Source organism: Pseudopipra pipra, chromosome 4 (assembly GCF_036250125.1).
Source record: "Pseudopipra pipra isolate bDixPip1 chromosome 4, bDixPip1.hap1, whole genome shotgun sequence".
Lineage (NCBI taxonomy): Eukaryota > Metazoa > Chordata > Aves > Passeriformes > Pipridae > Pseudopipra > Pseudopipra pipra.
In genome coordinates this window covers 42,683,597-42,708,522 of record NC_087552.1, presented here as the reverse complement: position 1 = coordinate 42,708,522, position 24,926 = coordinate 42,683,597, and the positions used below count along the sequence as shown (strand labels likewise).

Below are 24,926 nucleotides of genomic sequence, written 5' to 3'. Positions count from 1 at the left end.
TCAGTAGGTTTATGTAGATCAATGCAAGTAAAGATGCACGTTGCTGGACTGCTGTTCTGCAATAAAAAAGCTTACCCAAAGCAAAGATAAAGGCCTGATTTTACAAAATTCAACCACTATTTTAGAAGTGGAGAGTGAGTACCCATAATGCCAACAGAGCCCCACAGGGATAAATCCTCCAAAATACTCAGCAAAGCAACCCTACAAAATGGTAAGGAATTCCACTAGAATTCCACACTAAGGCATCTTACCTCATCTGAGGTTTTTAGTGGGGAAGAAAAGTTTGGAAGGAAAGAAGACTGGGAATCCAAAATGAAGTGGTAATATCCAGGTCCTCAAGAAGCCACTCCTTGCCTAGTCTGTTCAGGTTTTGATCAATAAATACTCTATTTATATAAATACTCTATTTATATAAATACTCTATTTATATAAATACTCTATTTATATAAATACTCTATTTATATAAATACTCGATATCACATTAAACTTACAAATTATTTCTAAGTCTTCTAGACAGAGAATCTTTTCAACATTCTGCTTACACAAAGGTCAAAGCACTGAAATCCCAGCCACATTGCTGTCTCTCTGCCACCAATCCGGCTGGCTGGGCCAGCCAGGTCACAGAAAGGACTAACCTCTGATATTAGGATTTGCTTCTGAAAGTTTTAGTTTTCTTAAGCTTGAAGAGCTGATTCCCTTGCATGCAGTTACATCACAAATCCATCTTAATATACAATCTTACTTTGCATTTGCAGGTATCAGTGCAATAAATGATCTGTCAAAAAATCTGTTTTATGCACTGCCCAGCAAACTGAAGCATAAGGGAGTGGATATCCCAAAGCATCCCTGCGATTTAAAGCTTTCTCCTAGAATGCAGCATTTCACAAGGTGCATTGCTGCTGTAGGACGTGCTCTGGCTGAGCCACAGTAGCAGATACAAGTAAGGAAACAAGGGTGTGATTTTCAGAATAATATTCAATCACGCTGAAGCCACCACAGCAAGGAAAAACTACTGCAAAGAACTAAATATTCCAAAATGTCTTCTTTCTCCTCAGCCTGCCACACCAACAGCTGCAAGCCTTGTTCCTAAAGCTGTCATCAATCTGTCTTGCACACAAGCATAGCAGCTAAGGGTGCAGTCCCTAGCATGCTCAGCTTCCCCTCTCACTACCCCAACAAATTGCCAACACCCTACACGGGCTGGATCTTACACCCCAAGCAGTGGAAGTGAGCCCCTCCTCTGTCTCCACCACTCCTAGCATTTTTGCCACGTTAAGGACATGCTGTTTGTTTTCTCTAGGGTTGGCAAAGCAAAGCAATTCTTAGGGACACCCGATTATAGCTCGTGTCAACACATGGTAAGTCCTAAGATCACATTGATGAGCTCTTCCTTAGCTCATTGCATCTCATGAAACCAGCCCTTGAGCAGATTTGGGCAGAGAAAGATTTCCAAGTAACTGCTTCTCAAACCACCACATTGAGATGGTATAAGAAAGGCCTCTCTCAAGTGAGCACCTTGCTTCTTGGGAATACATTACTTATAGAGAGCCCAGCTACTGCTGTCTTTCCTATTACCTGTTGCATACAAACGTATACAGCAAGCCAAAATTGGGAAGTCATTCTTATTGGCGGACCCAACCTCAAGAAATAATACCAATAGAAAAAAAGCCCACTATGACCATTTCATGCTATGTGATTTGCCATGCTGAATTATTCCAGCAGGAAAAATAAAAAACAAAAACTCCCTAAGCAACAACCAGAAATGAGTAGAAATCTTAAATGAGACCCTGCGTGAGACCCTCTGTTCCACAAAAGTTCAGCAAGTATATTTTTAATTGTCAAATAGTTTCACATCACAGAGGTAGTGATAAATTATTTTTTTTCTCTTATTGCAGGTATTAATGAACTGTTATGTTTTTTTCTGCTCATGCTATTCAAAAGATGTGACAAAAGAATTCCCCCCACCTTCCTAGATTACACATTATCCCAAATGTTTGTACTTCACAGTCACGCTATGGAAAATACGCACGAGTAACCACACCAAAGCCATTACAGCTACTTCTATGAAGAAACATTTAATCTCCTCTTCTGGCATTTGCACAGATCAAGACCCAAAACCCATTAATGTGCTGCACTTAGTTTGTTCCAAGCTCAGCATCTTTAAATAAAACAGCCCATTTTGAAATGAATACTGTAGCAAATATCTCCTTTTGTAACCAGCCCCTGACACCAAGAACCTCTGGCTTCAAGCAGGTCCTTACAACTCTATAATAAGCTCCTGGGAGGTCCCCAGGTTTTTCTTTCAGCAGTGGGGGCAAATTCCTCAGACTCACTTTTCTAGTCCTTGAAGCAAATTATCAGATGAAGAAAATGATGCGTCTGTAAAAGTAGAAGGAAGATCGGATAATAGGCGGCATACCAGTGCACTGACCCCCTTCAACCCACGATGGGGAACTCAAACCAGCATTTCCAGGCTGGGATCTTCTGCTCAATGCACCCTGTGCTCTGGTTTTCATCAAAAAGGGGCCCCTGTCTCCAGAGCCTACTGCCTACCTCTCAGACAAGTCAAACTCTCACAGCTCTGAGACCACAGGCCAGGTACTTACCCTGGCCCTAGAGACTCAGCAACCACTGGGCTACACAGAACAGAAAAGGGACCATCTCCACACACAATTCCTCCTGTGAACTCTGCTGGGAGCCACCTGTGGCTACCAAAAATAGCTCTGAATTAGACATAGGGGGAGCCAGGCATGGTCTGGCAGCACACAAAGGAGTTCTTGTGTATGCCAAATTTTTCTTCTGTGAATGCGTCTATTTATTTTCAAAGAGAAAAACTTTCAGGCTTTTTGGGGAAAAGGCTGTTCCGCTGGTTTGTTGTTTTTATGAGAAATATTTCATACAAGATATGGAGAATACAAAAATCCTAAAACACTTCTTTTTTATTGTTTTATTATGTTTTCTGAAAATACAGCTGTTTTGTTTGTTTCAGGCCTACCTTCTAATACTTTAATTTTATCCACTCAAATTCCCACATCAGAAAAAAAGCCAGAAAAACATCATTGCTCTACTCTTCCACAATACAGCTCCTATATGCAAAAATAATTCTCCAAACCTCGAGAATACACATCCTTGCATCTTTTCTAGTTCTCTGGATGTTTTTACATTGGTATTCTACCATCTGTTTTATTTCCTATTTCTTAAATCATCATTTTACAGGAAAAAAACCAAACATACGTTAAGTTCAAACCAAACTGGCAAAACACTATAAGTTTCAAAAAAATCAAAGAGGAAGCTTAAGTTCCTGCCTTTGTTTCTATTTATTTCTTTTCTATTTACCTTTCTGTTATCAATTTAGTAGGTTCTCAAATATTTTTTATCCTTTAGACAGCAAATATCCAAGTACTTGGCTGCTGCATAAAGAAAGGTGAGCAAACCCTTTGGTTCAGTTGTCAGTCAGAAAAAATGCACAAGAACTGCTCCAATGGAAAAGTTGTGACCTTCAAAGAAAAAAAAACAAAACCAAGTGTAGTCATGAAGGTGATTCACACCCTTGCCTTTAAATATACCTAACAAACATGTTCTTAAAAGGAACAAAGACATTTTAATTGTGTTAGTTGTTCATCTGCATTCTCAGCATTGTCCAGTCATCAGCATGAAGTCCTGGTCATGAGTGCCAGGAGTGTGCGATGCCCAGGACACCACCACAAACAACAATAGGCACCTTGACACCCAGCATGAACATGGAATGGGGAAAGAAGAGATTTAAGTGAGTAGCAAGTGGACTGAAAGAAGGAAATACAAACTGCACAAACAATAATCCTTTTAACGTTATGTTATTTCCCCCCTCCCTGTTTACGATGTACAGTAATAAATTTTGCAAACCTTCAAAGAAACACTTTTACTTTCAAGGAGTCAGGTGCTAAGGTGTGAGGTAGCTTGCCTAGACGCTGCTAGCTAGTCAGAAACAAAACAAAACAAACAAAACACCAAACAAAAACCCCCAAACAAACAAAAACCCCCAAAACAATCAAAAAAAGTGATCTAATAAAGCCAGTAGACTCCTATCTAATAAAGCAAAAGAAGAGACTCCTAGCTAATAAAGTCAGGCATGCCATTACCAATGTATTAGTCAGACAGGCAGCTCTGGATTCTACATTTAGAAATGTAGAAAATCTCGTATATATTTGCCTGGGCTTGCAAATGCCACTCTATCATATTTCTAGTGATGCTTTGGGCAGCATATTTTGTTTGAATTACACCATCAGAAAAGGTATATAATCTGGCTCAGCTGGCAGCAAACTTCGCTTACACACATAAACTTCTCAACTGTTTAGAAGTAAAACAGAATAACTGGAACACATTAGCAGACAATTGCTTGATTTTATTCCACTGTACCTTCTACAATTCACTGAAAACAGCTGCTTACAACACTACAAAAAAAGCTACAGTTTGTCCAGAAGATAATAGAAAAAATGTATTTACCCTTGCTAGCAACTGCATAACATGAATATTCAAATTTACCAGCAGCCTTCATAGTTATCCTGGAATAACAGTAAAAAGTGTGACCTACCCTCTTTACTGAGTCCAGGGTGAGTTTGGTTCCAGCACTTACAAAACAGTTTTACCAAACTGTCATCATTCATGTTATCTTCACAACCATGCTGAAAACTGCAAATTGTTTATGAAAGAGCCCTCTCATTTCTGGAGACTGAGAAAGTATTTCCTGGCTGGACCCTCAGAAGCTGATCTGTTAATAATTCAACAGCAAAATACCTCTTTTTGGGTAAAAAGAAAGGAAATGGATATTAGAAGAAAGAATAAGACAAAGCACAAAGTCTATGTTTCATATATTCTTTTTCTCCTGTATTCCTCTTAGCTTGAGGCATCTCTATTTTTCATTTCACTAGAAACACCATCTAACTCCTACTGCCTCTGGAAAATTTCCACCGATGGAAATAAAAGTTGGATCTTTTATGTAAGATGGGATAGGAAGCTCTATAGTTACCAAGCCTGCCTACTCCAGTAACCCACCAGGTTTTAGGTAACAGCTCATAAAAGCACAAGGGTCATCCATCTACTTGCCTTCCTCTAGCGAGTCCCTTCCCAGATCCACTGTGGTGCAGATACCCAAATCTGCTGACCAGGCACGCTGAACATGACCAATCTTACCCTCCATCAGGAAAAGATTAACAGATCTGTTGAATTAGAAATTGTAGCAGATGGGCCAAGGTGCCCACAAACTTTGTATGTTTTCTGTGTTTTTCCTGATATTACTAAGCAAAAATACATCATTCTTTCTTTCTTTCCTTCTTATCATTTATTCAGAAGATGAATTCTCTGTAAGCCAATGAACCACATATTATATAGCCCAGAAGGTATCCATCAGACTGCAGAGACACTGAAAATAAAGTGTGAATGGTCAGTGTCTCCTCCCCTCTATTCTGAGACCAACTTCAAGGCCTGTAACATCCATTAAGTGCTTTCTGCCAAAGAGCTAAAAGGAAGGAGGTAAGAAGGAAATGTTCTCTAAGAGCAGTTTGAGAGTCTAAACCCAGACTAAAAACATGATTTTAAAGAGCTGAGTAGAAAGATTGTGGTTGCATAAGGAGCAGGTCAACAGCAGACAGGGAATTCAGAAAAGAAGTGGGAAAATGAGATTATGAGAGGAAGAAAGAGCACTTTGTGTATTTGCTTTCCATAACTTACATTCAGCAAGTCATTACAACCTAATTTCTCAGTATTTAAAATTAAAGAAAGGGCAGGCTTACTGGCCATTTAGAAGGGTCTATCAGGATTACCTAAAGCAGCTATTGCTGGGGGTTTAAAAAAAAATTTAAACCATAGCTTAAGTGGTTAGTGGAAAAATAAAAGTCTTTCCCAAGACAAGCAGCGTGATAAGAAAAGCTCCTATAAAAACCTGCTGGCAACTATGGCTCTGTCAATCACCTTAAGGATCTGTCAAAACACAGAAATACATCTGAGGCAGGCCAACATTTTGGGGGGGAGTTATACTTTTTTTTTTTTTAAAGAACAAACACATTGCAACCAAAGGCACCAACTGCCTAATCTTGTTCATAGCTGAGCATCCAAAAAGGTATCTCATCTGCCTCAAAAAGCCAGTGTCCAAACAGCGTGGGTGGAAGAGACAGCCAGACGGCGCTGGGTGCTCCCAGGTCTCCCATTACACAGAGCAACTGGAGGCTGGACGACCAGGGGAACCTGCTATGCAGGAGCCAAAATTCCAAAAGGACCTGTTCAGAGCAAAACATGCAGGAATTGTGGAAATCATCCATGAGATCCACCAGAGCTGCTGTCTTCAACAGGGTGTTACAGGTTAGATGATGGGAACAACCTAGACTGGTGTCATGGCTGTAAGCAGGAGGTCAGAGCAGAGACCTCTGGAAGTCCCTTCCTACACAAATTACCTTATGATCCCATGTATATTTGTTTGCAGACTATAGTGAAGAGAAGATAGGTCCACAGTAATTTATCCTGAACTCTCTTTTCCTCTCTCCTCATTCCAGGTTAGGTTCTTTCCTTTGAGATGGCCCACTGTGGGCTCCTGTGCCAAAGCAAAAGGGACAGCAAAAGCTATGAGACCTTCTTAGTTCTGACCCACACAAGCTCAAACCACTGTGCCAGTGCAGATACAGAGGGAAGTTCAGTTCCTGTTAAGAATAGGGAGGGACTATAGTCCTGCAGTCAAACGTGAAAATGGACATGTGCCTTCCTCAATGAAGTAAAAGCAGAGAGAAAAAAGGCAAGTTAGGGACAATAATGGTACAGATTGACTCAAGCACTTTCCATATCTACCCTAGTAGATCCCAGTGGTTGGTTTCTCAAGCCCATGCTGTTTGACATCATGCCTTGCCTTAACCATCTCATGTTTCTAAGAATCAAAAATATGCCCTTCACAAAACACATAGCCTGACTCCAAAGCAAAACAGCACCATATCCATTTCAAGATATGCTTTGAAGGCAGCTTTGAAGGCTCAGCCCCAGCTAGCATTAAATGCAGCCAACAAAATTTCTAGAGCCATCAGGAGAGGGAAGATGTCTCTGAAAAAGGCAGATATTGTAGAAGCAGTTAGAGCAGAGCCAACAGAAGAACGACGATGCTACAAGCAGCAGGGTGGGTAGGCTGAGAAGGGACAAGCTGTTATGGGCACTCTATCAGGCTGGTGTGATCCTGGCACAAAGCCACTGGTGGAGAAGATGACAAGAGCTTACATGCTGGCACAAGCTTTTAAGCAGAGAGATAGCGTTGAGAACAGGTCAGTCAGGGATAAAGGTAAAAGCCATTTTCTCAGTTCATAGAAAAAGAAACTCAAAAGGCAGGAAGCAAAAAGCTCTGAGGAATTCACTGCAACAGCTCAGTTTGTAAAGGAGGGTTACAGTATCCCAGCACTGCAGTGTAGTCTAGATAAACCTGAGCTAACTTTAATCTAGGGATTGAAGATACCTACTGCAGCGGCTCATCACAGGCTGCCTGAGTGGCAAGGGGAGTTAGACACAGCTGAAAAACATAATTATTGCTGGAGTTGAAGAATGCAAACCACACCTGAGCTGGCTAGTTCAAAACTAGCTCAGATACATTTATGTTCAGATGAAGCACAAGCAGGAAAAATCAAGGAGCCCACTACTGAAAGAAACTTTAGTCATCTTGCAGAAGCACTGAGACCTATGGTTTCAGGAAGGGAAAAGAAAGATACCACTTATCTTTACACCCCTGCTTCCCCAGTACTTCTGGGCACTGCCACACAGAGAAGAAAATCTACTGACAAACCTGAAAAGGACCATACTGACAAACATGCTTCAGTAGAAGTAGAAGATTAGGAAAGAAAAGCCTGCAAGAAGTCATAGACAGTAATAAAACTTATAGGTAATGTCACACAAGAATCACTATTTTGAAGTTTATTGAAAGAAACACCATATAAACCATTACAGGCTCCAGTTCCCTTCTGTGCAGCCACAGTTAGTGCTTATGTGGCATACACTAAGCGTGCAAGACCACAGACTGGGACAGTATGACATGTTTCCTCTTGTGCCTACTGACCCAATGAGCCCCGCTTTCATTTTCTTAGTTAACAACCAGAGCAAATAAAGTAAGGATAGCCATTTGTGAAGTATTACATGTTTATGGCTCTAGATTCAAGCCAAACACATATCTCAGTATGTTATTACAAACTCACCATAGTTCTACTAAAGCTTTCAAAAGACTTACGTATGCAACTCATTCATGAAGCAGGCTGAGGGCTGCCACAAGAAGTAATTACTACAGCCCAAGCGGTGAGAAAACAGGTAAAGCAAATCCAGGCAGGCTTTGAGCAAGAATTCTTTGCCTGGTTGCCTATTTACAGATTACCTCTCATTCACAAGCAACCTCACATGAGTCTATAATTATTTAAAGTTTTGCACTGAGAGAGCACATATGGACTTCAGCCCTGGCTCTGCACTACAGTGCCCAGCACATCACTCTGACAGAGCCACCAAGTTCTCTGCCCCAAAAGGCTTGTGCTTTCAAACACAAGACAAGGAGAAATGTTTGGATCAAGCTTTCCAGCCTGCAGTCCTCGAAGGGTCAGCCATCCCTGCTGCTCCAAAAGTTACCACCACAGGTGTCCTTGAAGCAAAGAGGAGAAAGGAAAAAGTTGCAGAGCAAGCACTGAGGTTTGGAGTAGCTGTCAGAGATGACAAATTCTGAACTATTTGAAGGGAAGGTTTGATAAGTCTGCAGCACACTGGTAGGGGAGCACGAGCTTCAGCTGTGCAGGTACCTGCACATTCAGGAGTCAAATGTCGGGGTTGGCGAGGTCAGGGCCTTTTAACTTGGGGTCTGCAGGTCCCCAAGTGATCTGTGAACTCCTTTCCAAATGGTCTACAGAAAGATAAAAGTGAAAAGCACCACTTATATTTGCTGTATTTCCACTGGAAACACAGCAATCCGCAAACTAAAGAAAGCTGAGGATCATCACACTAGTCGATTGTTACTCACCAGGACAGGAGGCAGTGTAAATGATTCAAAGCAATGGAAAATCCTCAGGAATTAGAAATAGGTGCACAAGCCACCAAGCAAAAGTGTTCCCAGCATGAAAAGAAGGGAAAAATGGAACTAGCATGTTCCAGTTGTTAAACGTTGTCCTAACTAGTGGGAAAAGTTCTGTCAAAATTATTTCCTTTTTTACCCCAGTCACTCATCACAAAAATCAACACTGAAGTCTGTAGCTCAGTTTTCTTCCATCTCACCAGATGATTGGTGTCTAGTGGCTCCCAAAAGACAGGATATGTTTGGCCTTTCTCTCAACACAAACATTGAAGAGACTGGGAAGACAGCACTGGGATTAATTTAAGTCTGAAACCTGAAGCCCAACAATTATCTGAGCAGAAAAATTGAAAAGACTCATGTGTTGGCACACAGATGAATCTGCTTTCCCCTTTTAAGATCAAAAATGTCACTGAATGAGACTAGTTATTGACAGAGAAAAGCATAACAATGATAGATATAGTGATTCTGACACTAAAACATTTTACAGCCATACTGCACTTGAAAGGCAGCCAAGAAGCAAGTCCCTACAGACCTTCCAACAGCTATTTGGCATCAGTTTCACCGAGAAGCTCTAGCTGTACACCTCTAGCAAAGACAAACTAACGATCAAAAAATACCTTGGAAACAAAACAAAAGACCTTGAATTAATAAGAAATCTAGAAACTAAAGGCTACAAGCTACTACCATAAATAAAAAATGGCAAGATGATAGCCACTAATTCCTACCCAAGGAAAGAAATCAGAATAATTGTAGCTCAAGTTGCCTACTTTTTGTGACTTCATCTCTATTGACAAAGTATTAATTAATACTTCCTCTTCATACTTTTCCTGAAGGCAACTACAAAACCTGGGTGAAATCTTCTGCTGTTTATTTCTCAGACTACTGTACACATCAAAATAAAAATAAATAATACTACTCCTGATTTTGCAAGCTTAATTCTCAAAGGGCTCCCAGCTTAGACACAGTTGACCCACCCTGGAATTAAACAGGAAGAGATTCCTCTGGCAAATCTCCTAAAAACAGTCGAGCAAATACAAGAACATACAACATGCCTATATTCAAAAATGTGAGTCCTCCCACCAGACTCAGACTTAACTTGCTGTAAGCACATGTGGGTATATGTGCCTTGTTGAATAAAGACCACTCAAAGTAATGGAAAACCTCTGCTTAAACAGCACTTTAAACATTATATACACCCTCGCACAAGTATCTATACAAAGGAACTCAACTGAAAATCAACCTAAGCATCTACCATGGAATGCTTAAGCAAGATTTCTTTGAGAAACACTGCAAAGCTTCACAGTCCTATGAGCCCTATATTCTTCCATCCCCACTTTGCAGACACCTCCCAAGTTGCTGAAAGATGGACATGACAGTATGTAGCTACACCCTCTAAGAAAATGCATTAAGTCCCATTAAAATCTCCACTTTTGATAAAAACAGAGCAGACTTGCTTCCCTACCACATGAAGCACTACATCCAAGACTATCTGTTCACATCACTAAAAACCCAGCTGGCTGGGTTTTTTAATCTCCCACCCTTCTTTTTTAATCTCCCACCCTTTCCAGATGTTCACATTCGTAAAGGAGGATTCTCTACAAAGCTGACATCTGGTGTGAAGATATCTGTTAGAAAAATAAACTTTTTTTCTAGAGCATCTAAGATTGCAGAGAGTTGAAGCTATTCTTTTTCTTCTCCCTGTTTTTACACACTGCTTACCCATTTGTGATTGTCCTTCTCTGCAGCTTCTCACAAAACTATCAATTTTCTCTCTAGCTGCATAGGATTTTTCAATCAGTAACACCAATAAGATAGTTCTCTTTATCCAATAGGATAATTGAGACAAATGAGAAATGACAGTAGTAAAGTTTAGTATCCTCAAAGCTTTTTCCCTCCTCACTTCAGATACAGTGGGTGAATGTCCCCACTTCAAATTCTCTTTTCTATTATTAAACTAGAAGGAAAATCCCCCTCCCCTTTATTTTTAATAACCCCATCTGCTAATAATGTCTACTATGTTACATACTGCTTTAAAATAGACCTTAAAATCCTGGTTTTCAACTGGTTAAACCAGCCTGTGAACATGAGACTAATTAGGACACTCCTACAGTCCAGGCGAGTTGCTGACTTCCCACAGCCGGACCAGAGCCACTGATGTGACATCAAACACCTGTAAAGATCTGTTCAGGATCATCCAGCTGTCCACAACTTGCTCCTCCTTTGACTTAAATAGGCTTAAATGTGAACACCGAGTATGGGACAGTCCACCAGGACCTCCTTCCTCTGGTCTCCTTCCCAGTGCTGTGGATGTTTCACGCTCTTATTTGGGCCTTCAAGATTCCCCACATCAGCCTGGACTGCCCCACTGGACAGGGACCATTTGCAAAGCTTTACCAGGAGGCTCCCACAAGAAGTGGACAGAAATCTTCATACAGGTGCTGACCTACTTCTGGCTTCAGAAGCCAGAGCATCTCAACAGCACCCTCAGATTTAGCAAGGTGTACAGGTTTCCCTGTACAAAGGAGGCCCTTCAGGGGAACCCAGCGAAAACTCTCAGCTTTCTCTTAATGCCAGCTATTGTTATTTCATCTGTCAGTGAAAAGAGAACTTGTTTGGGCACTAGCCCTGCAATGTACACAAGCAAGAGAGCAAACATTTAATGCCAGTCTGCTGGAGTGGGAGTCAAGGGCACAGTCCACTTCCACACAGGCTGAAGAGTGGCTGGAAGGCTCAAGGGCAGGCTGAGGACTATTGTCACCCAAAAACCACACCATGAATCCTTTTACTAAAACAACCCCCCTAAAAGAAAAGCATAAAAAAAAACCCCACCCCCCAAAAAAAACTAAACCCCATCCCAAAAGTACAAAAAGCCCCCACCAAACATATAGTTCACTGCACCATCACATGGAGCTTACAGGACTTCAGTTATCCCCCTAGAATTCAAACAATAAATTAACAGGCAATGATAAATCCCATTCATGTCAGTTTGATCTCTTTGTGAAGGGACATAAATAATGAACTGTATGCATTGCTATTGGCACAGTAGCAGGACTCTGTAAGCTCATGGATCCAAGGATATTATTAAGATAAGGTAAGTAGACATGATATATTTATTAGGCAATTAAGTCTTCCTCCCAACGACCTGGAGAAAGGTTGCTGCATCCAGAAACCTCTCTATTTTTTCCATATTCTTTGGATATAATAAGATATCCATGGATATTATGACCAAAATGGAAAATATAACTACAGTCTGAAAGAGTGAATATTAATTTGTCTTTCTTCTTTATCTAAAAGTTTCACTAGACTTATGAAACTTCTTTTTAAAAAACAAAAAAAGTTCTCATTTTTAAAAAAGAAATACTTGTTTTATAGCTCCTCAATAATACCTAAGACTCTGTTACCAAATCTCAAACACACTGGCAGCACCAAGCTTCTTCTAATGCTAATAATACATCACAAGTTTTACAGTTCCAGTGAAAATACAATCCTCGCAGTTTCACTCCTTCCCAAGAGCCTCTGAACATGCAGCAAGAGCAACTTCAAGGCAGCAGACAAGCAGGAGTTGCTGGAGCTGCAGTTACTGGTGAGGATGGACACAGCAAGGCAACTACCTTGCTACCAATGCAGGGACTAAGACACTTGCTCAGCCACAGTCCAGCGCCACACCTTCCCCTCCCCCAAAACACACCTTTACTCCCCTTCTGCTGGCACCAGAAGGAGGAATCAGCATGCCTCATAGTCAGCCCAGTCCTGCTGCCCACTGCAATTTAGGCCATGTTATTGTGAAAGCCACTGGGTCATCATCCAAGAGGCCCATCCTGCTCTTTCAGTGGGATTCCCCATACCAGGGCCAGCAATGGGCCCTTCAGCATTCTTGTGCTCCTCCAAAGGCATGCATGAGGTAGCATATGTACCCCCTGAAGTACTAGTTAGCAAAAATTGCTTTAAAACTAAAGCTTCTGGAAGGTACCCAAACCATGCTCTTCAGATTGAAACATTTTCCACAGTCACAGTATACAGATTTTGTAAAGAATCAAGTTTGGAGTTGTTTCCTAGAGTTTAAGTGAACTGGTTTGCATTTCTAAAAGAGCAATCTTTGATACACCTGCATATCCCTTTGTTAATTATCTGATAGTGGAATTCAAGGTTAAGCTAAAAGGCTGCTGTATTTTACTCCAACTTGTGCTGTTTTGGTGCCCCGTCCTGTCCCCCTGCGGAAGAACATCATCAAAGTCTCGTATTGCATGGATTAGAAGTATATCCAGTTCCAGAAAACACACTACAGAAGTCATTACTCTGTGCATTAATTCAGCGCACAGTATAGGAACTTTCTTTCATAAGAAAACCAAAAATAGGCTTAATAAGTGCTGATGGCAATATTACACCATTGTCTTTCTGTTATGGAAAAAAAAAAGCAACTAGAAGAACCACTGTTCAGATTCCCTGGATAGTTATCAACATTTGAATGTGTCCTCAATTGCTACTGTGGCTCAGAACAGAAGCCTGATTAAAAAAGGAGCTGTGAAGTCCTGCTCAAATGTCAACAGGAAAGCACTTTGTTTGATCAAAATATAAGTGTCTGTACATTCTTTACATTCAGACATTTCTCAGGTGAAATCCCAGGTCAGAAATGGAGAGATCAAGTACAGCAATCTCTGAAGATCTCAGAAGAAAGCATGTTTACATATTAGGTGAAGAGATTTTATTTAAAGAATGTAATATCCTTAAAGACCTTTCCAGATCTGGCCCACCCAGGGAGCACTTTCAATACTGGAAACTGGAGATTGCAATAACATTCCCAGCAGTCAACATCATTAGAAAATAATCAAAACATTTATGCTTTTGTATTTAAAATTAAGAAACAAAGTACAGAGAGAGCTTGAATTTTCAGAACTCTGTTAAATTTCTGTTACTGCAAAAAACTATTAGGAAGTTCCTTCCATCTTCACATTTCACAGCCACAATTTCTGCAGGGGAAACCACCATCTGGTTGCACTTTTTATTTCCTCTGAACACTTCAGTCTCTTCTTGACTACTAAGAAAAAAGAAGTCTGACTATCACATGTTGGCCAAAGCCAAGGAAAGGAGTAATGTTGCTCAGAAGACAGCTTTGGATGCCAAGAGTTTTAGAGAACACAAAATCCACCTGGGTTGCACCTTTTCTGCTACTCTCTCTAAAAGGCAGTCTCAAAAGCAGACAAGAATGTGGTAACGCTTTGGCCTGCCCTGCTGGGGGACAAGCTGTGATTCTCCTGGCCTGCAGAGAGAAGGACAGGCTTACCATCCAAAATAATGGCCTGAGGAAACAGCACTAGAAGAGCTGGGAGAGAGCACCTTTACAAAACAGCTGAAACAAAAACCTGCCACTCAAGCTCAGGGACAGCAGTGCTTTCATACACAGCTGACCTTTCCTAGAGCCTCTCTGCACTAAACGTGCATTGCAAAACCTCTCTCAATGATTTTTGAGTGGTCTTGGGAACCTGAAAACGTCCCAGCTGACTGGAAGCTGATGAATGTTGTCCTGATTTTCAAGAAGGTCAAGAAGGGGGACCCAGGAAACTACAGGCCTGTCAGTCTTACTTCAATGCCTATAAAGTCATGAAGAAGATTATTCTGGGAAGTATTGAAAAACACCTGAAAGACAACATAGTCATTGGTCACAGCCAGCATGCCTGCATGAGAATAAAGTCCTGCTTGTCAAACCTTTTTACTAGGTAACCCACCCAGTTGATCAAGGGAAGCCAGTTGATGTAATCCTTTTGAATTTCAGTAAAGCTTTCAATACTGTCTCTCACAGGATCCTTCTGGACAAAATGTCCAGCACACAGCTGGATAAACACATCATGAGGTGGGTGAGCAATTGGCTCATGGGTTGAGCACGGAGGGTAATAGCGAATGGGGTAACATCAGACTGGTGACCTGTCACTAGTGGGGTTCCACAGGGCTCCATCTTGGGCCCTGTGCTCCTCAACATCTTCATAAATGACTTGGACGCAGGACTGGAAGGGATACTAAACAAGTTTGCAGATGATACAAAACTGGGAGAAGCTGCTGACTTCCTCAAAGGCAGGGAGGCCCCGCAGAAGAGATCTTGACCAATTAGAAGACTGGGCAATCACCAACCATATGAAGTTCAACAAGGGAAGTGCTGGATTCTGCACCTGGGATGGGGCAACCCTGGATGTTTGTACAGACTGGGGAATGAGATGCTGGAAAGCAGTGCCACAGAAAAGGGACCTGGGGGTCCTGGTCGATGGCAGGTTGAATGTAAGTCAGCAGTGCCCTGGCAGCCAGGAGGGCCAACTGTGTCCAGGGGGGCATCAGGCAAATCATCACCAGCCGGTCGAGGGAGGGGATTGTCCCGCTCTGCTCTGCACTGGGGCAGCCTAACCTTGACTATTGTGTGCAGTTTTGGGCACCACAATATAAGAAAGATATTTAAGCTATTAGAGAGTGTCCAAAGAAGAGTAACAAAGATGGTGAAGGGAGTGGAAGCCATATCAGGAGCAGCTGAGGTCACTTGGTCTGTTCAGCCTGGAGAAGAGAAGACTGAGGGGAGACCTCATCACAGTCTACAACTTCCTCATGAGGGGAAGGAGGGGCAGGCACTGATCTCTTCTCTGTAGTGACCAGTGACACCCAAGGGAATGGCCTGAAGTTGTGTCAGGGGAGGTTTAAGTAGGATATTAGAAGGAGCTTCTTCACCCAGAGGGTGGTTGGGCACTAGAACAGGCTCCCCAGGGAAGTGGTCACAGCAGCAAGCCTGACAGAGTTCAAGAAGCATCAGGACAATGCTCTCAGGCACATGCTGTGACTCTTGTGGATGGTCCTGTGCAGGGCTAACAGCTGGACTCAACAATCCTTGTGTGTCCCTTCCAACTCAGCATATTTTTTGATTCTCCACAATCGGGACTGGAGCACCTCTCCCATGGAGACAGGCTGAGAAGGCTATGGGGAGACCTAGCCCCCTTCAGTACCTAAAGGAGGCCTGCAAGAGAGCTGGAAAGAGACTTTTCACAAGGGCATGTAGTGATAGGACAAGGGGGAACGGCCTTAAACTGAAAGTAGGTTTAGAGTAGGTACTAGGACAGAATTCTTTACTGTGAGGTTGCTGAGGCGCTGGAACAAGTTAACAAGAGAAGCTGTAGATGCCTCATCCCTGGAAGTGTTTAAGACCAGGCTGGATGGAGCTCTGAGCAACCTGGTCTAGTGGAAGATTCCCTGCCCATGGCATGGGGTTTGGAACGAGATTGTTTAAGGTCCCTTCCAACCCAAGCCAATCTATTAATCAAAACCCATTTCGAGCGAAATTTTAAACTGTGGCAACGCACACAGAAGGTCTGAACCTAGTCAACAAAAATCATGACAGTTTGATAAGTAAAATATTAAGTAACTTGCTTCTTATTAGCAAATTACAAAGACAGGACAAAAGGGGAAACACAACTGAGTTTTCATGCCACAAAATGGTGAAGAGGAGTAGGCAAGACAGCCCCTGCACACTTCATCCACCTCAGTCTTTTTAAAATCAAAAACGATTATGTAAAAAAGAAGAGCAGGACAGATGGAAAGATGATTTAGTGAGTGGTCCAGTGGCACATGATGCTGGCAGCCCCGGAGCCATTTAAGCACTGGGAATAACACCTGACAAGGGCTTCATTCAGTGCACACTCACTGTGCTGCTCCCTGGCAAAGACAAGGGCCCTTTGAGGAGGGGAATGAGGAATATTTAATTAAAGATCAGACCCTCATGCACAAAAAAAATAGATGGAGAAAGGGAGAGACCTTTTGCTTCATTAAAGCCCCATGGCCGAGGGCTGCTCTCAGCCACCATGGTGCCCTTTCAGCATTGCTTTTTACACAGAGCATGCACTTAACTTGCAAGTCTGGATGACTTATTTGCCACCAAAAAGATGTTTTCCTATACAATGGTGCCCTTTGTGGAGGGGAAGGAGGTGGGAAGACAGTACTAGTTGGCCATTAATCATATAAATCCTTCCCTTGAGTTGCACAATGAATAGCATGGATCTGTGTATTTGACTTCGGTTGTTCAAGAGAAGTTGCTTTGAGTGAAAAAATTAAATTTAATAAGCTGTATCTTTTCTTTTTTTGTATTTTTTCTTTTTAATTTTAACAATACATTTTAGACAACCAGCACTAGTTTTGCAGGCCATCCACAGTTGTCTTTAAAGAGCAGAAAGCAATTCTGACTCCAAGACTTCACTCTCACAAACACAAGCACAAACCACATACTGAGAAATCAGGCGCTTTATATGCAGTCCAATCTCATTTAGCTCTTTTGTGTGTCTCCCAGTCCCCAAAATACATTAAAGGCCCAACCCAACACTTGTGAGCAGCAAAGTTCTTTACACAAATTTGGGAGTAAATTCATAAGCACCTCAGCCTGGCCATAAGCTTAAGTTTACTTTTTTTTCCCCCCCAGGCTGCAATAACCACCTCACAGATATAAAAAGTGCTTAGTGAATCTTTAACTGGCTCTAAGTTGGAGTGGGAGAGAAGGAAAAAAAAATTGTAGTTTAAATCCACTGAGGTTCCCATGGTAATACCACTAGGCATACAAAAGGTATAGCTGAGTGTGTGGTAAAGTCATCGGAGGTTTTATTACTATGAAACTTAATGCTCCCCTACTGAAAAGAAATTTCCATTATATAAAGGAGATAATTGGGAGGAAAAAAAGACAATTCAAGTTTTATGACTGGCTATAAATGAATAACGTTTAATGTCCAACACTCTACACTTCACCATAATCATCCACTAATGACTGAAAAACTTATTGTGAAAATTGCCAATCCTAAACTGGTGGGGTGTTAATTTAATTTTTTTTGGTGGCAAGAGAAAATGTGGCAGGGAGAGAAAAGAAAGGGAGCACTTAGCTCCAGCTCCCAGTGCGGCAAAAAAAGTTTCCCCCCCTACGCCTGGCCAAGCAGGAACAATGCACAACAGCCCAGCCCTGACGACTTCACTGAATTATAACTCCTGCTAGTTAGTTTAATTATTGCACATACATTTCTTGAGAACTTCATTTGAACATCAGCTTCTAATTGGGGAAATTGCTCTGAGCGTGACCAAAGGGTTATTATAAAGTTTGGTCACTTCTTTTCAAGCAATCTTTACAAAAGGGCACGGCCTTTCTGCGAAGCACATGAAAACCTCTCAAAGATGCCCATTGTCCATGGCACAGGAATCAAGTGCAAGAGGTACAGAAGGAAGTTTCAGCTGGGAACACAAAAGGCAATGAAGACATGAAAACAAGGTGGAACATCCTGCTATACCTTGCACAGAAGAGCTGAAAGTGGGGGGGGGGAGGGGAAATCAGCTTCCGGGATGACAAATATTAGTGAGTGCAAATGGAAGGTGTGTCAAAGAAAGAAATCTTATTAAAATACTAATGCTCATTAAAGACTTAAGTTGCAAAAGCCTTGCAAGTTACAAGAAAGCTTCCGAAGACAATGAATTTCATCACGGGACCTATAGGTTTGCATAAGGTTTCCATGACCCCCTAAATCAGCATATTAGGCAAGTGATGGTTTGGGGATTTTGTTTATTCAAAGACTGGTTTCCCAAAGTTTCCCTTCAGCCAACTTAAAAACCTAGATATATTCACCAATTTCTTAATATCCAAATAACTCTGATCACTGCGAAACTCAATGCTGACCAAGGTTTTATGGCGTAACCACTTAGTTTAAGGAAACTACCAGAGGAGTAAGTTTGAAAGTTACACATGAAACACTTCATTCTCTGTATCCTTCAGCCCTAAGTTATCAGTGCTATATGCAAGTTTCTCATGTGCTTCATATTTATGCTGTATTTCATTGTAAAGTCTAATTTTATAATTCAAAAGTCAAATCTTCAGACATTAGAATCTCATGTGGATTTTAATCCATTTACTTTGTGGTTCAGGTAACCTGCACTGAGCATACTAGGACTGTCCAGTCCCTGTTAACTACAGATTACACTTTCATGAATTTTTCATTATCAAGCCAAAGGTGACTTAAATGTGGAGAGACTATTCAGCAATGAGTCTCCTGGTTTACATTTTACAATCCCAGCAGCAGAAAACATGCTGTTCATACTACAGGTGTAGAATTCCCTCTTCCTCACAAATTACTTTTTCCTCCAGTTATTATCTCTGCAGCCATCACAACACATTACTCATCAGACCAGCCAAGGCTCTGGACCGCAATGAACAAGAAACATCAGCAACAGCAGCAGAGGTTTGAAAGTCAGATTGCAGTCATGATTTCTGGGTCACATTAGCAGCTAACAATACAGGTGAAGGGAAGCATCGTCCAAGGCTCTCTGGTACCTGTGTATGGAGGTCATGCAGCTTAGAGCACGAGGCCTTTCTGTCACTTTCCCTGTGCCAGGCAGCAGCAGGAGGCTGGGATGCTCCCCCTACACCACTTTGAGGTAGGCAGCTGGTCCTCCAGCTACCCCATCCCAGCTGGGCAGGTGAGGCAGAAAACCGCCCCCACCTTTCTGCAAGTGGCCAGCCACCCAAGAGATAAGGCAAGAACCAACCCAATGGCCTAACACAGCATTGTCCGGGGATCCCAATGGCCCTGGGGTGTATAAAAAGACTCCCTGGGTGAGCCCCTCATGCACCCCCCACTGCTATGCCCAGCCATGCTATACCACAGCATGGGGACTACTGGCAGGACCAGAGCAACAGAAAACAGCAGCTTCACCTTCATCAGAAATATTGTGCCACTTTTCCCCCTTGACTCCATCAGTTATTTATTAACAGGAGTAAAATATTACTATTCTGCACCTCCCAACAGGCAGGTTTTCCTCTCTGCCTAAGACATCGATCAGTTTTCTTTTTAAAACTGAAAAGCATGGGAACTTTTTTTGTCTGTATGTTATTTGCTGCCTTAATGCAACAAAGTAGACACCGAAGTGTGAGAGCGCTCCCAAATAAGTCACAGCCATTTACACATTAGGCACCTAATTAGTTGAAAATACAATTACACACATGTAAGCAGATGCTCATGCCCACAGGCCAAGCCCATTGCTTAGACAATTCTTTAACCACCTAACTTTACAGTAAGTGCAAGTTGAACCTACTTAGATACAAGACCTGAATTATCAGTTTGGGAGTGAAAAAAAAATAAAAATCAAACAGTTCTTCCCATCATATTTAATGCAGCACTACACAACAGGCAAGACTCCAGCAGGTCCCTGCTCTTCTTTCATAGCCTTTAATCAAATACTGAAGGACATTTGCTATTTTTTAAAGTCAAATGAAAACCTTTGGCTTCAGTCTTTTGTAAATTTGCAGCAAAGATAACCCCCCAAGGAATGCATATTATTTACACACCAGTGAGCTTACTTATTAACATGAACTCTAGCAAAAGTTTTGTTTCAGTATTTTAAAATGGGCCACAAAGACCTGTTTACATTCCTTGTCTGGCTTTAGTAACATCAGAGTTGGAGCACACCTTTCCACAGCGCTCCTGGGCAGCAAGCTGAGGAATGTCATCCAATGGGCAAGGTTCAAGAAGACCCCAAAAATCAAACACTGATCCTTACACTCTGTGAGGTCATGGAGTCAATTCCAAAGCTCTTCATGCTCTATCCAAATGCAAGCAAAAAGCCCCCATGAGCTGGGCTGAGCAGCAAGTACTTACCACTGCCCAGCTTTTCATCCTCCTCTAAATAGTGGTGGAGTACACAAAACTTTTCTATCACAAAATAGGATGAACCACCTGTTCTCCAACACTGTTTTGTCATTTGATGTTCAGAAGAAATTTAGCTATAATGAGGGAAAAAAGGTGCATCAGCTCATTTTTAAAAGGGCAGCTTGTCTTAAGCTTCCCTCTCAGCACACAAAAAATGGTAATATTCAAGTAATCCGATGGGAAAACAGACAAGTGACAGACAAGCATCTGACTACTCCACAAGAGACAAGATTGCCAATAAACAGAAGTGATAAGAGTCTGCACTACTTCTTCCAGAAGGACAGAGGCAGCTAAAAACATTCAAAACCAAGATTAAAAACAGGAAACTGGGAAACCCTGAATATCCATGTTCCATTCTTTGCAGGAACCTTACTCAGCTAATTTTTTAAAAAAAAAGAAATGCATGGAAGCATCCTGTTTCAAGGGTCTGAAACTCCCAGCGCAGAGAGAGCATCTCTAGCTCTGTGACCCAGTGCCTGCTGAATAGGACACAGATGATATAAGTCGTACATAAGGAAAAGACAGTTTGTCTCCCCATCACCACTGCAGCAGGCCTTCACACCAGTAAAACAAATCCTCACAATTTGCCTTCCCCCCATAAGAGAAGCTGCGTTTCAAGCTGTGTAGGTTGCTAGTTACCTAACTCCTAAGGAAAACTTCAGCTCTGTTGCTCTTCACAACTCCCCAATATACAAAGCAAACAGCCACAGCTTTTTTCTTAGTTTTTTTTTGGGGGGGGGGGGGAGGTCATATCAAAATAAGTGCTGCAAACATTTTTGCTCTCCATGTTAGGATTATTTGTTTCTTTAAGAAAATTCAGGATGAGGTGGGTTTCATCCTAGGCCACACTGCACACTGGTGGGATTCCCTTGGGGAATCACACTGTAACTTGAACCTTCAGCCCACCACGGCACAACAGACTGGCCGTTTACAGTTCCCAAAAGCCACCTGCCTTGCACCACAAAGAGATTTACGTTACTCACTTCCTACTACCGCTTCTCGCTATGTAAGACACCTTCACAGCAACACTGTGACCCAAGTTTGATGTAGCAAGCAGATCCGAATATAAAGTGAAATACTGTTTTAGCAAACCTAGAAGTACTAAAACGAGCTTCTAAAGTCCCGAGCCAAGCAGACCCGGGAGCACGCCGCGGGCGGAGGCCGGCCCGCAGGAAGAGACTGGCGGGCATTTCACCCTGCGGGGAGTATATTCCACTTCCACTTTGTATTTTTAACCTCCCCCGCTGAAGGAAATGGGGGGACGCACCTACCGACCATAAAGCCGTGGCCCGCAGCTCTCCTGGAGAACCTCACTCACCCGCAGCGCATCCCTGTAATGCCACTGCTCCCGTCCCGGTTCACCCCTTTCGTGCACACCCACTTTTGGGGGCTAAAACCCGCGGCCGGGAGGGCCCGTCTTTCTGCCCCCCGCTCCCTGAGCCCGCCGGGCACCTGCGGCGGGAGCTCTGGGGCTGCTCGCCCGGCCCGGCGGCACCTACCCAGGCACTTGATGTGGAAGCCGCTGGGGGGCTTGAGGGAGCGGCGCGCCCAGCCCTGCCGCAGCACCTCCAGGTGCTCCTCCTTGCCCTGCACCAGCAGCACCTGCTCGTCGATCCAGCCCAGGAAAAAGGTCTCGGCCACCGCCGCCGTGGCCCGCCGGTCCCAGAAGTGCTGCATGTTCTCCCGCTTGAAGTCCGCGAAGATCTCGTAGCCGATGCGGTGGCGGCCCAGCTCCGCCGCCGGCCCCGCACCTGCCCCGGCCCCGCCGCCGACCCCCGGACGCCCCCCGGCCGCGGGGTCCAGGACGATGGCCAGGGAGTGCGGGGCGATCTGCAGGCACCGCTCCGCCCTGCGCGGCATGGCCGCTCACCGCCCGCCGCCGGGCACGGACACGGGCACGGACACGGGCACGGACACGGGCACGGACACGGACATGGACATGCCTCCCGCGACCGCGCTGCCTCCCGCGGCCGGCTGTCCGCGCTCCGCCCCCGCGGGCCCGTCCTGGCCCGCTCCGCCCCCGGCACACCCCCGGCGCGGCGCGGTCCTGCCGCGGGCGAGGCGGGGACGGGATCCCGCGGCCGCCGGTCCCGAGCAGGCAGCGACCGCAGTCTGCCGGCCGGGAGGCCCGCACGCCTCGCAGCCCCCCGCCCCCCGCCGCACGCCTCCCTGTCCCAGCACGGGAGCACCATCCCCAGAAGCGAAACTATCCCGCTGCGTGTCCCGGCCGCGGTGCAGGCTTCCTGGCACCACCACCCCACTCCTCCCCGCCTTTGGGAGACCCTCCCCGTTCCCTTCCCCGAGTGAAACACAGGGGCATCCCTCAGCCACATCCAGATTATCCCAGCAAGTCACATAATTCCTTATGTTTTTGCTTCCTCCAATGGTTACACATATGTAGATAACATACCCAGTGAGCAGCATTGACCCTGCCATGTCCAAACGCCTTTCTCTTCACCCGCTGTAATCCTGTACTGCTTTGTGTCTTAGTGGTTCTGAAATCTGATGGTGATGGAGCAAGTGTAAGGTTCACTTCTAACTTCTGTGGCTTTCTTCCAGCAGTTCAATATTTTGCCTCCTCTGTGCTCTGGGTCACCAGCTGCCTTTAAGGTTCGGGGGAGAGCTCAGGAAAACTGAGCAAGCAGAATTCTAGAGGTCGTTGCTGGGGGACAACTGGGGGGGGACAACTGGAACAGCCTGGCCTGGGGTATGCATCCAGGTGGTAGGTGGCTGCTGAGCTGGAGGTGCTGGCAACAAGGTGCCGGTTATACTTGTGGGAAGGCAGAGTTAGGAACTTCGATCCTGTCCTCTATAGGAACTCTCAAACCCACGGCAAAACTGAGTCTCAATTCTGAAAGCAGAGCTTGAGTTCCTGAATGGTCTGTAGCTGCTGGACATCTTGGTGGTGTGTGAACTGTGTGGGTGTCCTCAACAACACCCTCGCCTTGCCCCAGGGAGCAGGCCACCATGGCACTTGGGACATGGGCAGCGAAGCAGGGAATGCACCAGAAAGGTAAAGGACACAAAGAGGAAAACTGCTGTAGAGCAGGGGGGGCAGGAGCGGAGGCAGAGGAGAGATGAGTGAGATGAAGGAGCAGGCAGCAGCTGCTCTGCCAGACAGTGGTATAAGAGCTGCTACAGCCATCACACCCCATGCTGTGCACAAACAACAGTGTTTTACCTGTGGCTCCTGAGTTCACTCACATCAACATCCCTTGACATATCTGGCCTCCTTAAATCATCACCCATTTGGTTCTAACCTCGTTCAAATCCTGTGCCACTCTCCAGCTGGCTTCATACAATTCCTTCTCTGGGGCACTGTATAAGAGTCAGGCTCCTCTGACATCCCAGCTCCCTACTTTTGGGTTTCATTCAGTGCTGTCTAGGCCCCATAATGAGAAAGGTCAAATTTATCAGCATCCCAAAGAGTCTTACAAGGAAAAAAGTCGTATGGAATTTGCTTTTCCAAAAGAGAAATAAGAGGTAAAACAAATTGCCCAGAAATGCTGTGAGCCATTTTGAGCTAGGAACAGAGTGTATTAACACTCGGTTTGCAAGTCTCTAACCCCTTCCCAAGTATCCAGCACAGCAAGACCTCAAGAGCCCACTCGCCTCAGCCAGCAATAGTTTTGATGCTGCTGCTGTCAGGATTTCAAAGGAGCTCTTCCACATCACCATTCAGCACTAAGCTTTGCAAGAGGACCCCCAGCATCCTCATTGTCCTCCAAACTGCTTCCCAAAGCAAACCTGAGCCATTTGTTGCCTGTTAAAAGAGCCTAGTCTTAGTGTGTTGAAACTACTGTCATGATCTTGTCATACTCATGTTATTCTTACCTTGTGCCTTCTTCCTCTCTGCATTGTATCAGCCTTTTATCTTGCCCATCATACCTGCATTTCAGTTCTCCTGGGCAGGGCTCACCTTTGTGTTGCCTTTATGTGGAGCACATCACATTGACATCTCAGCTACTGATCAGAGTCACCAGGTAACTTCAGGTAACTTGGATGAGTTTTCAGTTTTTATTCTTATCTGCAAGAAAAAAGGAGCCAAATTAAGCCTTTTGGGTTTTAGGTTTTTGCACCAGATACACACCAAACAGTAAGATGTGGGGCCCTACATTTTGCCTACATCCTCCAAATCCCAAGTGCTAGCCAAATCTGTGATTCCTCTGCTGCCTCTGGCA

At 43.8% G+C, this 24,926-nt stretch overlaps 2 protein-coding genes across 2 annotated transcripts in view; one reads left to right on the top strand and one right to left on the bottom strand.

The window, feature by feature from the left end:
• The window catches only part of LOC135413229 (storkhead-box protein 1-like), a 32,505-nt gene extending 9,621 nt beyond the window's left edge, over positions 1-22,884 (bottom strand). The window contains exon 1 of the mRNA XM_064652622.1: positions 22,245-22,884. Coding sequence (XP_064508692.1) covers positions 22,245-22,605 — 361 coding nt within the window. The 5' untranslated portion in view covers positions 22,606-22,884. The remainder of the gene's footprint in view (positions 1-22,244) is intronic.
• On the top strand, positions 22,604-23,104 carry LOC135413767 (uncharacterized). The gene has a single exon (XM_064653907.1). The coding sequence runs from the start codon at positions 22,604-22,606 to the stop codon at positions 23,102-23,104; it is 501 nt and encodes a 166-aa protein (XP_064509977.1).
• The last annotated feature ends 1,822 nt before the right edge of the window (positions 23,105-24,926 follow it).

What these genes read in the sequence shown, in the direction of transcription:
- LOC135413767 (XM_064653907.1), top strand. Translation starts at nt 22,604, where the DNA reads ATGGCCGCTCACCGCCCGCCGCCGGGCACGGACACGGGCACGGACACG.